The 17,625-nt window shown below is 37.0% G+C and overlaps 1 protein-coding gene across 3 annotated transcripts in view; it reads right to left on the bottom strand.

Annotated features, from left to right (window-relative positions):
• Positions 1-17,625, bottom strand: part of LOC109834111 (diacylglycerol kinase 1-like) — a 24,540-nt gene that overhangs the window by 1,284 nt on the left and 5,631 nt on the right. Inside the window, exons 3-7 of one of the 3 annotated variants that reach the window (XM_020402026.1) lie at positions 10,307-10,670; positions 10,170-10,246; positions 7,164-7,283; positions 1,009-1,173; positions 722-859 (exon numbers count right to left, since the gene is read on the bottom strand). In XM_020402026.1, the coding sequence (XP_020257615.1) occupies positions 722-859; positions 1,009-1,173; positions 7,164-7,283; positions 10,170-10,246; positions 10,307-10,670 (864 nt within the window). Of the gene's footprint in view, positions 1-721; positions 860-1,008; positions 1,174-7,163; positions 7,284-10,169; positions 10,671-17,625 lie in introns of all 3 variants that reach the window. The other 2 variants (XM_020402025.1, XM_020402027.1) reach the window with 2 other exon arrangements.

Raw genomic sequence — 17,625 nt, forward strand, 5'->3', positions numbered from 1 at the left:
TGGGGGGGGGGGGGGTGCATGTTGGATAATGGGAAATCTATACATCTTCGTTTGAGTTGACAGAATTTCACCCCTTCAACTTACCAGAGGGACAATTTGGCAATAAAATTGATGATTTGAGGGGCTTTTTCGCAAATACTGAGATTTGAGGGACTTTTTGGCAATTAAAGATGATTTAAGGGACTAATACGCAATTACCCTAAAAATTGCCTGGGGCAAAACATCCATCCAACTAGAAGGATAGCTGACCATCAAGAAAGCATAGATGATAGAAACAAAAGGTTGATTGGTTAATGAACAAGAATACAGCTCCCCATCCAAATGAACTCAAGTGTGAATTACGAGATCCTGCTCATTGTTCTATAGCTCTGTGTCATTCTGCTGGCAGATCTTTGTTAAGACCATTTTCAGGTTCCTGTGTGACGCAGTCCGGAATGAGATTGCAAGTTGGATATAAATAATTTCTTTCATATACGCGTTTGCGTTTATTTTTTGAATGTGGATATCAGTATCTGATATCCATTTAGCATATAACATGTTTAGGTTGGACATGGATACCAAAAAATGCGAATATCCAACATGTCTCAAAACATACAGGATTCTCTTTGTATGTGCATTCCGCTAATGGGAGATTGTTCTCGCTCAGATTTCATGTTAAAATACCGTCTTGATGAGTATATGATATATATTTGTTTTAGACATAAGACAGAAGAAAAACAACCTGTCCATGATGAGATATCTCAAGAATGCATGGTTGCTGAATCCAAGGCTCTCCATCTATTTGAACAGGAAATGAAGCAAAGAGCTGGATCTTGATGTATTGCCCTTGTGCCAGCTTTTGAGCACTAGACAGTCCAACCTAGTACCGACACTGTATTAGCTCTGGTATTGCCACTCATCACTAAGTGATTTGTATCCAATTCAAGATAATTGAACAAATCTATGATATTAATTATTAAGAGGTTTCAATGTACATAATGGTGGGATATGAATGGCTTTCCTAGTTACCTGGAGCTTCCCCAAATGCCATGTTCCGCCTATACTGACTATTTCTAGCTTCTTATCATGCATTGATTGTGGGCTGAATATGTCATAGTTTTCATCTTCATTTTTCCATAGGTCAACTCCTCCCATGTAGCTTCTGATATTTGTAACAAGCACACCTTCAGAACCCTGAAAATATTGTTAATAGCTTAATGAAAGTATTCTAGTGCATAGATGCCGCTGTGAAAGTAGTGATGAAATCATGGGTTGTGTTGGTATAACAGAAACTACTAGGAAAAACAAAGAGAGAATAAATAAATTAAGCTCTCCTTCAATTCTTCCATATATTCAAGAGGTTTTAGGATCTAGAAGAAAGCTATAGCCCTAAGATTTCCATTTATTATAGTACTTTCACGTTTTTCTGTTGTTCCTTCTATTGAGAGTTGTTCTATTGTGTCTTTTGTCCCACACTGGCTAGGAACAAGCCTCATCGTTTTCCTAATTCTATTAATAACATTCAAGAGAGAGAGCTAATTATCTCTCTCTATTTAACCTGAAATACGGTATCAGAGCCAGCCACTCTCTACTCTCCAAATTTCTAAACCCTAGCCTAATTCCCCTCCCTGCTCATTGATCAGCCCTCCCGCCACAGTTGAAACACTATCCATTTCCATTTATTATAGTACTTTCACGTTTTTCTGTTGTTCCTTCTATTGAGAGTTGTTCTATTGTGTCTTTTGTCCCACACTGGCTAGGAACAAGCCTCATCGTTTTCCTAATTCTATTAATAACATTCAAGAGAGAGAGCTAATTATCTCTCTCTATTTAACCTGAAATACGGTATCAGAGCCAGCCACTCTCTACTCTCCAAATTTCTAAACCCTAGCCTAATTCCCCTCCCTGCTCATTGATCAGCCCTCCCGCCACAGTTGAAACACTATCCCGCCTCTAACATCCCATAACAAGACCCCTCTCTTGTTAGGCCAAGATCCCTACCGCCTCCAGCGCCCTGCCCTCACCTTCACCGCTCTGCTGCTTCCCTACCCTTACCTCCAATGGCGACCCTTGCCGCTGCCCTACCCTTGCCTTCAGCAGCATCATGACCCTCTGTCTCACCCCGATCAGATCCAACCTGACCCCTTCTCTCATGTTGACTTCGACTTCCCTGTTCAGTAAACCCCACTGCCTAGATTGAAAGCCCCAGACCCCCCCTCTCCCCCCACCAAAAAAAAAACTATTCCAGATCCGTAGGTTCTAGATCTGAATAGTAAAAAGACAACGCTTACTAGAGGATGGTTTGATTGCTTGTTGATGGCATGATTGCTTGTTGATGCTTTGATTTGTTATTGATGGTGTGATTGCTTGTTGGAGGTTGATTTTTTATTGGGCTTGCTTGACGAGGTTGAGCAGTGTCTGACAATAGATTGATAGTTTTATTTGTTGGGAGATTACTTACTAGAGGATCTTATTTGTTGCATTGATTGCGTATTCAAGCGATTCTACTATTATAGCGGTAGAGAGGATTGAAATGAAGACCCACACATAGGTACTTTCTAGCAAGGTCACTGATCAGATATTAAATGGGTCTAATTACCTGCTTGAGTCTATGTTTTAGGTTGGAGGAAATATCATCATTTTACTGATGATCCCCCGTACCAGCTACCGCCTCTTGAAAATAAGATGACATTGGTCCCCTTCATCATATTTGGAATAGCATGGAACCACAAGTCCTTTAGCTAACGACTCACTGTAATATAGTGAAACAGGTCTGAAAGTTTTTGGAGCAATTATACTCAGGTCATGGGCACGCTAATCGGGCATATGATGTTATTCAAGAGTTGTTTAGGAGCAAGATGGGTGAGTAGAGTCAGACTTTCGATGAGCACTATGGCAACTTCAATCGCCTCATAGAGGAGTTAAGACTGATTTTCCCTATTATAGGGGAAGGATAGAAAATGCAGGGCCAATGAGATTAGCTGATGGTACTCACCATTCCCGGTTCTCTTCCGCAATCCCATAGCTCAGCAAAGCTATAGGTTTTTGAGAGCTCTGCTATACACTCTTTAGCAAAGATATTATTTTTTAAGATCAGTAGTTACGACACTTTCAATGAGTAACACAACTGAGTCTGTAAACATGTTTACTCTTGCCATACAAAGTAGATAATCGACTAGTCGAAGTGATGGCCGTGGTGGAGGTCGTATTGGTGGACATGGAGGACACATTAAAGCACGTGGAGGATGAGATGATAGTTCACAAAGAGCTACAGGAGATAGTTCCTCTATTCACTGTCATTACTGCAAGAAGCCAGGTCATATGAAATTCCATCATCTTGGGTTATATAGAAAATAGTATCAGAGTGTTCATGTGACTGCCTAAGAGAGTCCCATAGAAGATGAAACCGGCCGCTAGCTTGAGCAGTTCCAACTTCAGCTATTCCAGCAATTAAGAAGACATCTCCTACTATATCTACACTTGACCAGTCAGGCAAACCCACTGCTTGTCCTACATCGTCATCATCTCATATTTTGATTATCGATTTAGAGACAATGATCATATGACTGGGAACTAAGGTATATTATTCTCAGGCACACTTACTGTCTCTTTTTCTTCAGCAGTATTAGCTGATGGCTCCACTACACCTTTAGAATGTGTTAGATCTACCAATATTAGTGCTATTCCACTTTTATTTGTGCTATATCTTTCTCATTTTTCATTTAATCTCTAATCAGTCAATAAGATTACTAAAGCATTAAACACCTTAATATTTTTTGCTACACATTGTAATTTTCAAACACTCTGGACAAGGAAGGCGATTGGCATAGGACATGAGCGGGACGACTTGTATGAGCTAGACTTTACTAAGGACCAGGTGGCCTACATCAGCTCTACATTAGTATTTGATGCACATTGTCAACTTGATCACTCCTATTTTCGGTTCTTAAAACTTTAGTTTCAGATTTGAGTCAGGTTGAGTCCTTAGAGTGTGAGTCATGTCAACTAAGAAAATATCGAGTTTCTTACCCAAGTTGTGTCAATAAGAGGATTAGTAACCCATTTGATTTAGTTCATTCAGATGTATGGGTTCCTTATTCTATTCCATCAAAACTCGGTTTTAAATATTTTGTTAGTTTTGTAGATGACTTTTCTTGCATAACTTGGATTTATTTGCTGAAAAATTATTCTAAAGTGTTCTCTATTTTTAAAGTTTTTTGTGCTAAGGTTAAAAATCAATTTCATAATACCATTAAAATTTTAAGAACAGACAAAGCTAAGGAATATTTTGATAATTCATTCACAAAATATTTAGAAAAAAATAAAATTATACACTAGTCATCTTGTATTTATACACCCTAATAAAACAGGGTATCTGAGCATAAGAGCCAACATTTGCTAGAAATTACTAGAATACTATTATTTCATCGTGAAGTTCCAAAATATTTTTAGGAGAGGCCTTTTTGATTGCTTGCTATCTGATCAATAGATTACCCTTATCTGTTTTAGGAAACAAAACTCCTACTTCCCTTTTGTACTTTTAGATGAAGACGCTTTTTATTTACCTCCCAATATCTTCGAGTCTTTATGCTTTATTCACAATCATAATCTTCAAAGGACGAAATTAGATTTGAAGTCTCTTAGGGATATTTTTTTATTGGATATTCTAGAACACAAAAAGGATACAAGTGTTATTGTTCTTCTTTAAATCATTATATTATTTCAGCTGATGTTACCTTCTTTAAAAACAAACCAGACAATAATGCTTTTGATGAATCTTCAGACACTCACGATGATTATGACTCCTTTGTCATTCAGGAAACCATTGTTATTGTTCTTTTAAAGACTGGTGTATATGCTGATCTACCATCCGAGTTTGCGGAACCAATGCAGGTTTATACAAGACGTGTTGCTCCAAAACATGCGTCAAAGGCCAAATCAACCAAAAGGCCAATATACTAGCTAGTCAAAATATGACCATACAACTGAGTGTTAAAACTACTGATGGTCTTCCCATTACCCTTTGAAAGGGTAAGAGACCTGAATCTCGGTATCCTATTACATACTATGTCCATTACCCTTCGTTATCTCCATTATATCATTCTTTCATAGCTTATTTGAATTCTCACTCGGTTCCCAAGAATTTGTCAGAAGTTCTATCTGACCCAGGTTGGACGGCACTAATGCAAGAGAAGATAACAATTTTGGAACAAAATGGGACTTGAAATTTTGTTTCACTACCACCACGGGAAAAGGCGGTAGGCTACAAGTGGGTTTACACAATCAAATTAATCCAGATGGCTCTCTAGCTCGCGTCAAAGCTCGACTTGCTGCAAAGGGATATTCACAGATATATGGAGTGGACTATATTGAGACCTTCTCTCCTGTAGCAAAAATAACATATATTCGCATTCTTATTTCTCTTGCGACTCGCTATCACTGGTCACTACATCAATTGGATATTAAGTATACATTCCTTAATGGCATTCTTAATGAGGAGGTTTACAGAGCAAAGACCACGTTTTGTTGCTCAAAGGGAGTATGGAAATATTTGCAAGTTGAAGAAATCCCTTTATAGCTTGAAACAATCTCCGAAAGCTTGGTTTGGACATTTTGCAGCACCTGTCCGGATGTCCAGACGTTTGATCTTCATCGAGCTTGGAAAGACCACTCGGTTTTCTAAAGATTTTATGGTGGGAAACAGATTCTTTTGGTTGTATATGTTGACTATACTGTGATCACTAGAGATGATGCAAATGGCATTAGTCATTTAAAGGAGCATCTATAGCGACAATTTTCGACTAAGTATCTTAGGTCCTCAAAATACTTTCTAGGTATCGAGGTGGCTAGATCGAAGAAGAAAATTCTTTTATCTTAGAGAAAATATGTGTTTGATATGTTGCTGAATGTTGAGTTGTCAAAATGCAAGGGCATTGACTCACATATAGATGACAAGATCAATTAATACTAAATCAAGGGGAGTTACTGGAGGATATTTAAAAATACAGACGACTCGTAAAGAAACTAAACGACCTAACAATCACTAGACTAGATATTGCATTTGTTGCCAATGTAGCTAGTCAGTTTCTTCGGCATCTAGGATACCCCATATAGAAGCTGTAAAGAGGATTCTCAGGAATCTTTAGAAAACTCCAAGAAAAGAAGTTTTCTATTCAGAATCGGTTACACGAGAGTTGCAGAATTCTCATATGCAGATTGAACAAGCTCTTCTGTGGACAGACGATCGATTACTGGATAGTGTGTTTCTTGGAGGAAATCTAGTATCATGGAAGAGTGAGAAGTAAAGTGCAGTCTCTCGATCTATAGCTAAATCCGAATATCGAGTTATAACGAATATGACTTATGAGCTAATCTGGTTTAGAGATATATTAATAAAAATTAATTATCCTCTTGAGTGTCCTATGAGTTTGTATGAAGACAACAAGGCTGCCATTCACATAGCTGGGAACCTGATGTTTTATAAGAAGACAAACATGTAAAGATTGATTGCCACTTGATTTGTGAGAAGATGGAGAAGAGAACCATTAGAGTCAAACACATATCATTAGAGCATCAACTCGCAAATATTCTCAAAAGACCTCTTAGGAGAACACGAGTGAATTTTATTTGTGACAAGCTAAGCATGTACGATACGTACACTCAACTTGAGAGAAAGTGTGAAAATTTGTGTTATTGTGAGTTTAGTCCCACATTGATTAGGGACAAATCTCTTTGTTTTCCTAATTCTATTAATAGCATCCAAGAGAGCGCGCTAATTATCTCCCTCTGTTTGCTCTGAAACACCTTCCAACTCACTGGAATAGAAGCTGAAGCATGGTTTGGGTGTTTAAAAAAGGGTAACGGTAGTATTGCTAACCTAATAGTTATCAACAAATCACAGACCCAACACATCGCCCTGCAAGAGCTCAGTAGAGAAAAAAGACTCAACACCCTTTTTGCTTTATTAGAGTAACCAAACAATGATAAAAGTGATTACTTGATTAGCATATTCCATTTCTTTTTCCTGTCCCTTGGAAGCATTCACAAACTAAAATTTTCTCTTTTATTCTGTTGCAAATAATTGGTGGTCCAGAAGTGATAGAAGAACTACGAAGAGGAAAGGAGAAGAGGGTCCTTGTTTAACTCAAAGTTTCAGCATCTTAAGATAAATCACAGGAACTCACCTCAGGAATTTCTATTTCGACGCCATCTACCTCTAGTCTAACTTGCCATTGGAAGTCCGCAAAAGTGTTGTCCATAATGTTCTTTGCACCTTCTCTTGCATAGAGTATTTTATTTAAGAACTGCACAGTAACAGAGAAGCTTTTACCTTCGAAAGTCAATAAAGAAAATCTCAGCCAGAAAGAAAAGAAACCAAATAATGAATCTTCAGCTACCACTATCACTTTAACAGGAAATGTAACACATGTTTATAGTGGATTGTTAATGAATCATGAATGGAATAATCAAACAGAAGGGAAGCCCCTCATTTAACGTCATTTTTTCCTTACATGAGCACTTACTCGCAGAAGACCAGAAATGTTAATTCCATTGTTTAAGGATGATTCACAATCTCTCCGTAAATCCATCTGTTAGTTTCCGCGACACAAAAAAAATTCTTGCCAAATCAAACACAAAAAAGGCGTAAAAGATTATTCTATGAATCTCTGTTTCCTTGAACAATATTAAGATGAGTTCTAACTGGGCTAGAAATATGGAACTACATGGATATAACTCTGACTCCGCCACTAAAAATTCATGGAGTTGGGCTGACATGTTGGTCCCTTGTACTTCCAAAGTACTATGTAAGGTTGTTTGTGTTTACTATGGCTCAGCAAGTTTAAAGCAGTCTCTACGCCTGCCTCCTAGCTTCACTTGTAGAACAGAATCTAAGCATGAACATGGCGATGTGATATAAACAAGGACGCAACAACACTGATTCCTTAAAAGGGTATGCCACTGATCAAGCTTAAAAATTCTATGTAGTACACATGTATGTATGCATAAATTTCACTTTCAACTCAAACTTTGACCAGTAGGAGTTCAAAGGGAATAAATAACATAAACTCTTATAGAGTTCTAGTAATTCCTAACATCATCTATCATCATCTCATATTCAATCATGTTCCTGATCTGAGAAGTCTGACTCCTGATTATTTCGTAGGTTATAGTGCTTATCGGAAGAATGATTCTATCATTTTAGAATGATAGATAAAAATAACTTCTTATTGAGACCCATATTATAGAGATCTTGAACTCAAAATCCAAACTCATGTAGATAGTCCACGTTCATGAACCGAGAGAACCGTATCCTCACCAACCTATGGTATATTCACTGCATTAGATACTTCCAATTTTTAGTTATAAAAAATTCTTCTTTTGTTCCATTCTCGTGATAATATCAAGTCAAATTGCTTCTTAGTTCAACTGGCTTCTCTCCACAAGTACACACGCAGAGTTAGAAAGAAGTAGATATGCACCAAAGTGTAGTGTAAATGTGTTGTGCATATCATTAACCCCATCCCAAGAACCAATCGAAGCATCCCACATGTTCAGACCCTTCCGGCAAGATTACCGTACGATTCTGCCAATGCCAATCTAGCAGAAGAGATCAGCAGGGATCACCTCAGAGATCAGCAGGGATCACCTCAGCATCATAAACCCAGGTCAGGATAAGCACCCATTTCAGTCCCTGAAGCGACATAGCTTATCCTCGACGAGCTCGAGCTCACCCTTGATGAAGATAAGACTTCACCATCCTTCACCTCCTAACTGAACATAGCCCATGTGCAGCATACCACCTAGGGAATGGTAGGTATATCAGTGGGGCACCCTGCTCCATGCCCTTGTCCAGTCAGCCACCACGCCGCCTTACGTCCATTCAGTATTCCCTCAAATCAAGGGACAGGCAGTCACGAGGAAGCTTCGATCCAACTGTACAATCGTCCATAGAAAGGAAGCCCTCATGACAATAAAAATTTTCTAACTTAAATTGGGCATCCCAAGCAGCATCTGACAGTTATTCTCTTGCATTCAAGTCACATTTAAGGGATGACTAACTTGACCACCAGAGGGCCAACCAGAGCAGCCCACTCCGGCACCTCTAACGATTTGTCGCATGTGTAGGCGAGATGCTAAGAGTTTGAGGCAAGGAGAAGTCAAGGCCCTCCCACATCATCTTCCACAAAGGAGATGACTTGACAAATTTCTACTGAAACAAAACGCAAGGACTGATCGCAAGGATATTCCATCAATTCATCACGATTTACATGCTCAAAAATGCTGCAAATGAAAATCATTTGACTTGAAGTTTTCTTCTTATGCATCAAGTGACTGTAAATTGTGCATCTTCTTAATAATACAAAAAGATGGGATCACCTACTGATAGGAAAGAAGGCCTTTAAATCGCACCAATTTTCTTCCACAAAAATTTAGACCAAGTAAATTATGATGAACAGATTGTATCGTCCATCCTAATTTTCTACCATGAGTTTTTGAAATTGCAACACATGAAAATTTCCTGCGTTGCGTGTTTTTGCATCCTTTACAGATCACCTTATAATCAATACTCGATTCAAGCAATTTGTTTCAGCTGATAGACCGCTGCCATGAATGTCACTATGAGGTGAAATAGAAAAACTCTCAAATGCAAATGCGTTTTACATAGCTTATTCAATTTTACAATTTCCTTGACGGGGGTTCAGCTTAAATTGTCAAGCATACAAAGTATGCAAAAGAAATGAACTGCGGTGGACATCCAGAGCAGAGGCAAAAATTTCATCAAGAATAAAGAACACTCGAGAAAAACATATGCAAGGAAAAAAACTAGAACCCTACAAAAACATCACAAATATACATGTTAGAATATAAAATAATAACCCTCAGCCCTCACCACAACTTCAGAGCTCTGGTGTAATGGTTAGAGGGATTTTAAGATGGTATCAGAGTAACCCAAGTTCAAATCCCAATGACCATAAATTTATTGCGGACCTAAAAAAATAGATACCGCTACGTAAGTCTAGGTTTCAGCCTATAGAGAAGGGCACTCAACCTGTGGGAGTATGTTAGAATATAAAATAATAACCTTCAGCTCTCACCATAACTTTAGAGTTCTAGTATAATAAGGGACTTTAAGAATACAAAACAACTATTTGAATGTACTCTAATTTTGTAGGAGAGAGATCGTTTACCTGATTACAAAATTTTTCAGGGTTTTCCTCTCTCAAATTATGGATATCTAATGCAACTTTCGCATCACATCCAATCCCTGTTAAAACGAACAAAGTTATACCTAATCTAGAGGAAAAGTTTAAATGTTTAAATGTACCAAGATAATTGTTCATAAATCTCAGGGGTTGCACTAGAGAGGCTTGGGAATTTATCTCTATCTTCCAGCGATCAAGAAGGGTAACTGCAGCATTTTCTATATGGTGAAGAAATGTATATAATCCTCCCCGTCTTTCAACAGCACTAAGACCACCTCCCCAAGACAGAACTCTTGCAAGGTCATTGCCAGTTCCAGCTGGAAGAATCGCAACCGGTGGAGGTGATTCAAACTTTTGCCTGTCTATAGCATTCAGTACCCAACCAACTGTCCCATCTCCACCGCAAACAAGAATTCTGAAACGAGGTACGTTTCTGAACAAATGGAATGCTTCCTCTGGACCCTGATTTCTACTCAACTCGAAAACCTGACAGAAGAAAAACATACATGCAGATCCAAATATCCAAGAACAATTATGGATCCGGGTTAGCGTATCGAAACAACCTTTATCACTCAGAAATAAAGTTTTCAAGTGCTTTCAAGTACAAAATCAAAGGAAAATTGTTAAGATGGTCATAAAATAAACCATTAATCTATTGTTAAAACATTTAAGCAATTCTAAGATTTTCAATAAACAAGTAACTGTACTGTGGGAATTGAGATGGACGAGAACCAATAGACTAGAAGGGTGTGATAGTCATACAGTTACCAGATGTAAAAGCCATAAAGTATGCTGGTAAACTAAGGCAAAAATTTTGAAGTTGGCTGAAGATAAAAATTGGCAGTGATTTGAGATCTTGAGAATTTAGTGATTAGTTCATATTATTCTTGGTTAATGACTTTGGAACAAAAGGTGCAATTGGAGGAACTTTTTAAATCACAATGCATAAATCCAAACTTGTTAGGAGAAGTGATGAGTTCAGTTCTTATGTTTTTTAAGGACTTTGTTTTTTAAACACTTTTCTCGGCCTCAGACGAGATAGCATTCTCTCAAATACACATCTTAAATCTTAAAGAAATGAGTTGCTTAAAAAATAATATACATAAATCAGAGACCACAAATCACCAGAACTTTAAATCTAATGGATGTAGCCTATGGGACTCGTGAGAACTGACTTAACCTTTGTCTTATAAGAAAGAGAATGAGACAAGAAGATAGAAAGAGAAAAAGAAGTGAAAAGAGAAGACAAAAGATCTCACAACAGATGTTGTATTCCTTTGTGAATCTCTCTTTTAATACTTACTATTTAGGAGGTACAAACCCAATCTTTCAACCACAGTAATTCTCTAAAAAATGATTTTACATGTTGTACTAGTTCATATTAGAATACATAAACTTGAAAATTTAATGATTGGTATATCATGGTGTTAGAATTAATATTAAAATATAATCATCGGCCCTCACCATAACTTTGGAGTTTTGGTCTAATGGTTAGAGGGACTCAACTTAAGATGGTATCAAAGCAACCTAGGTTCGAATCCTGGTGACCACAAATTTAATGCGTACTTTTAAATTGTTATCGCTGCATGAGTCCAAGTTTTCAGCCCATATAAAGCGCATTCAACCAGCGGGGGCATGTTAGAATTAATATAAAAATATGATCTTCGACCTTTACCATAACTTTAGAGTTAAGATATGGATTTTTCATGTCTGGATCCTGGAGTGTGGATGGGTATATGTCACGAACAGGTGATGAAGAAGTAAGAAGTCTGATGCAGAGATGAGTGAGCATGATGATAAAATGTGTACATGTATACAACCGCATTAAAAGTCCCCTAATTATTATAATATTTTTACAAGAATAATTTTTTTGGACCCAAATATTTGGGACCCTTGGATGGAATAGATGAGTTGGCACAATTTGTCATTTATCTTTGTTTGAAAGGTTGGACCGCAATAAATGGTTGCAAAGGGCAACTTGGGAATAGTTAAAAGTAATCTTTCTTTACAATTTTATCTCAACGCCGCCTTCTTCTGTTGTACCTCAGAAAAAGGACTACACACTGAAAACCCTAGCGTCGCCTTCTGACTGCTACTGCGGTCGTACTGATGGCCGGAATTCGGCGACGATGACGATGTCCTGGTCAACACCATCTCCGCGAGCCTGTGAGGTGACTTTGACAACTCTGATAATGACCACCAGTCTTACCAAACCCTCAACATCCCAATAAGCTAGCATAATGGAAAAAACCTCAAATTGCCAACAAAAATAAATCTCATATCCTCTTTATTAATTTTGACTTCAGAATTTTTATAAAAATGAAACCTAGTATATTTGTTCATCTCTTTTTATGAAGACATAGCAATTTCACTGCTTATTTTGCTTCTATAATATGATCTTCGTCACCTATTGCAAATGAATTTCTATATGAGTTTATCACGTCTTGAATCAATATCTTGTTTGCTGGCTTGTGAATCAAACACTTACTCAAGCACTCACATGATAAAGAAAATTCTTGAAGGAAGGAAAGAGAAATGGTCCAGCCCCAATTACTCTATATGATAGAATTATTGATAGAATGAAGATTAATGATGCAGGATGATTGGAGAAAGGTAATGGCGTCGTTCATAGTGTTCCTGATTATTGAAGAAGGAGCCAACTGTGATTAAAGAAGATGATGTGACTGATCTTTTTTTATTTGGGAAAAGAATAATATGGGCTCTTTGGAGTTGGAGTTTTTAGATTGGCGAAGACAAAGAGAGAATTTGATGACAAAAATACCCTGATATAAGTTGAAGTCAGTATAATTACAGCCCAGTCATCATAATTGATGGAGATGTGTACACTGCCACATCACCTGTCCACCACTCTGTCCCATTTTTGGGTCCTCCTAGAAGCACTAGCCAAAAAAGAAAATTAAATGAAGACTCAAATCCATGGTATTCTATCAAATCTGACACCAATTGATATAAGCATAATAGTTAGTACATATCTTACGATTTAGTACAATAAGTGGACTTGACTCACAAAAGGACTTCAAACTCATAAGATAACCAGTTTGGTCAATTACAAGTTGCAAGTCTCAAATAGATCAAGTCTTTTAACAAAGGAGATCATCCAAGCCCATAGCAATAAGTTCGTAAGTAGATATATACTTACAGTCATTTCCATTGTTCTTCGTCCACTCAGTATTGAAAGTTTCAAACAATCTTTACAACCCAATTTTGGATAAGGAATCCAAATGTTTCACTTTCTAATGCCACACTGATAGAGACAAACTTTGGAAAAGCTGAAGCTTAATGGCATGGTTTTATTAAGTACAGCCTAAATTTGGGCAAATGAGAAAGGAAGAAACCAACGAGACCTGTTATCCAATTTGCCTATCCTATATGGAGTTAATGATGAGTAAACTAGAGAAGACCATGTCTGCAAAGGAGGACGCCTTGATACACTTCGAGTTGGAGGAGGATTAATCAGCACAATCAAAAGGGAAGACAAGAGGGGTAACAAATAATCATTGTTATAAATAGCGGTAAATAGCCCCGCAATAGCGGCGCTAATAGCGTTAGCGGTCCATTCCCGCGACGCTATCGTCCGCTATGCTATCACGCAATAGCGGTGATATATTACGGAATATGTCTGTTCGCAAAAGCGGCCAATAGTGTGTCATAGCGGTAAATAGTGAGCGATTGCATTCAAAATTTGCTTTTTGACTACTATTTAAAAGCGGTTTGAGGCTTATTTTTTTAAAATTAAACCCAACCATTGATCATTGCATTCCACCGTCACCTGTGATTTTCAGCATACTCCCACCACCTCTCATAGTCTCTGGCACCTACATTGATACTTCCTCTCACCCCCTTCACCGTGAGCTCCTCTTAGGCAGTCCTATCACCACTAAGCTCATCTTCTCGAAGACGACGACTTCTTGACTCTTCTAGTCATCTTTGGTGTTACGTTATGGTTACATGTCTATTTCATGTTTAGGATCTCTTTAAATCATCTAATATGTATTTTTAGATTTCTTAGATTTTTTTTAATTTTTTTTAGTATTTATACATATCTAAATTAGACCGCTATTTGGACGACGACTTCTTGACTCTTCTAGTCATCTTTGGTGTTACGTTATGGTTACATGTCTATTTCATGTTTAGGATCTCTTTAAATCATCTAATATGTATTTTTAGATTTCTTAGATTTTTTTTAATTTTTTTTAGTATTTATACATATCTAAATTAGACCGCTATTTGACTTTGCGCTTTTTACTGCTATTTTGTCGCAATAGCCCGAAATAGCCTTAGCGATGCCTCACCGCTACGCGACGTTATCCGCTATCGATAACCTTGCAAATAATGTATAATTAGTTTTAGACATTTATAAGCTAATTCCAAAAATATAATAAGCTCTTATGTGGTTATGCCAGTTATAAGACCAGACGCCACTGCTCAAAATAAAAGAATGAAGATAGCGAAGAGGAAAAAGGAAGAGCTTTTGGAGAGTGAAGAAGGTGAATAACAGTAACAAAAATAAACATACCATGCTTGATTCTGATGATAGTTACAGATCTATTAGGTATGAATATCAGATTGACTTGTTATGTTGTTTCTCAGGTTATTGAAATTGTTAGAAAGTTATAATTCGTAAAACTAATTAGATTTTTTTGCTATTGTTGAATTGTATGGTATCATTTTGACTGATGGTGTCATCACACTTGTATTTTCGCTCCATAGGTTTTTAGCATTACCCCTTGGTTATTCGTCGTTTCATTTATTAAGTTTGTTATGGTCTTGTGTTATAGTTGTCATAAACTTAAATACTTGACTATTGAAAATGAGTTTAATTTACCTTATTATACACGATATAATATGATTAAGCATATAATATGAAAAAATTTGCACTTTCTGAAACCTGCTTGAACATGAATAAGTCCTATTGATAGTCAATATCGATCTTACATGAATCCATGTGTCCATTCGACGCTAGCCAATTCTCGGTATAGGTTGCCATATTTTATTAACTCACAAGTATGAATCAGAAATTTATATAAAGATGTGAAGACACCCAGGCTTAACAACCCCAATATTGGACCTACTACAAGTCCTTGATGGTTCTTGTATATAAGTATATTTGCAATGCATTTCAACATTAGTTAGTATAGTTTCTTCTAACAGTTTAAGAGATACGTCCAAGGTGTTTGATGAGCAACCTTTTGAACTTTGGTTTGAACTGATAATGATTTAAAACACATCTTTCATATTTAATTTGAGATGCGTATGGCATGTCTAGTAAAAAATTCAGGCAAGTGTTAATGTCCGTATGTATCAGACACGAACATAGAACTCATTTGGAATAGTTTGTGCAATCTAGCATCTGGTTATTACACTTAGAGACAACAATGTACCCAGGTTACACTGGCTTTAAAGAATAGCATAAAGTTATTGTCAATATTAAAAAGACATAAGATTTCATGAATACCTTTCAAGTTAACGGTTCCTTTTTCCTATGTAATTCAGAAATTTGAAATATTTCATGATAATGTTTTCTTAGTTATTTGAGGTCCCATCTCTTCTTTGAGACAATGACAGCTGTATCAATTTAGCAAAATACTTATACTCATGCTATGTGTACGTATAACAAGAATATATGCTTTACTTCCCACCATCGTATAAAAAAGCCCTCACGAAATTTGTTATCAATGTTTTAAATATCGGTTATAGGAAATATACCAAACGCCCAAAATTCATATCGGATCCTGGATATCATGGATATATTCAGGATACGTAGTAAAAACCAGAGTGTCATAACGGATGGTCAACATATATAATATAATCTCCTAAAATGCAATCTAAGCATATTCAATAAAATATCAAGAGATGATCTTCGAAAGAGGTCGTCGATAGAGGTCTCAACTGAGAAATTTGTGAGCGATTGGGGAAAAAAACAATAAAGAAAGAGAGAATTAGGGTTACACAACAAGTAAATGTGAAGTAGAATAGGATAGCATAGTTTTTGTTTAGTGGATGTGGGTCGGGCATGGAAAAAAGAGGATTTTTCCTCCAAATCCGAATCGGTTCACCTAGAATGTAAATTGTAAAAAATAGGGCAATTTTTAACCGACAAGAAATTGGCCTTTTTATCAGATTTACACTGATATACTAGGATAAGTCGGCTAAAATTGATATGCGGTAAATTTTTACAAAAATCATATCGGCCATGACCTAACCCCTATTTACAGTCGATAAATCGATAAAATCGGCCTTTTTGAAACACTGTTTATTATGTTGCATTACATAATCTAACATGCCTTAAATGTTATGTAACTTGATGAAATAACTCAGCATATCATAACTCTATGTTATTACAATCTAATCACTATTTTAAATAGAGGCACTATTTGTGTTAGCAGTACCGCCATGCAGAGTAAGGCCTTAGCGGTGGACAAAAGCGCTCATGACTGCTTTTCAGTCGCAAAAGTGTTTGAAAGAGTGAACTAGCAGTAAAAATCTATTTTAAGGTTTTTTTACCACTAATTAAAAGCGATTAAAGTGGAGTTTGGGTTAATTAAACTCAACCCTGTACTAAACTAGACCCAAAGTTTATCAAACCCCAATGTCCATCCAGTCGCCTCTCGCCGCTAACTCCTATCTTCACCACCACCTCCTCTCTTCTCCTCCAACTCCTCCGCCACCTCCATCAATTACAACAATGCTCTCATCTCTCCATCTCCCTCTTCTCCACCTACCTCTTTGGCTCCTCTCTTCTCCACCAGCTCCTCTTCTCCTCTTCCTCTCCACCTCTTCATCTACAATAGCGTCTCCACCTTTCGGGCTACCTCCAACAGTTATGACAACTCTTCCACCACCTCGTCTCTTCTCCTTCAACGACTTCACCTCTCCGGCAACTTCCATGTGATCCCTATAAATTAAATATGCATTTGTAGATTTTTCTTAATTTTTTTTCTTTAATTTTTTATTCTATATATCTAGAGAGAGAGAGAAAAAAATAGGTATGCATGGTACCAAGCACAAAATTTATGCTTGATAGTGAGGTATTATATTCTCATCTACTTCTTCCAATTCCCAATCACTCCCTAACCCATGTGAATGTGGGCCCCGATTTCAATGAGTGGAGAGGAATATGCAAACTTACTACCAATCACAAAAACTTATGCTTGGTACCAAGCATACTAATTTCTCTCAGCACAAAATTTATGCTTGATAGTGAGGTATTATATTCTCATCTACTTCTTCCAATTCCCAATCACTCCCTAACCCATGTGAATGTGGGCCCCGATTTCAATGAGTGGAGAGGAATATGCAAACTTACTACCAATCACAAAAACTTATGCTTGGTACCAAGCATACTAATTTCTCTCATATATATATATATATATATATATATATATATATATATATATATATATATATAGGGAGAGGTTCA

This window comes from Asparagus officinalis, chromosome 3 (genome assembly GCF_001876935.1).
Source record: "Asparagus officinalis chromosome 3, Aspof.V1, whole genome shotgun sequence".
Classification (NCBI taxonomy): domain Eukaryota; kingdom Viridiplantae; phylum Streptophyta; class Magnoliopsida; order Asparagales; family Asparagaceae; genus Asparagus; species Asparagus officinalis.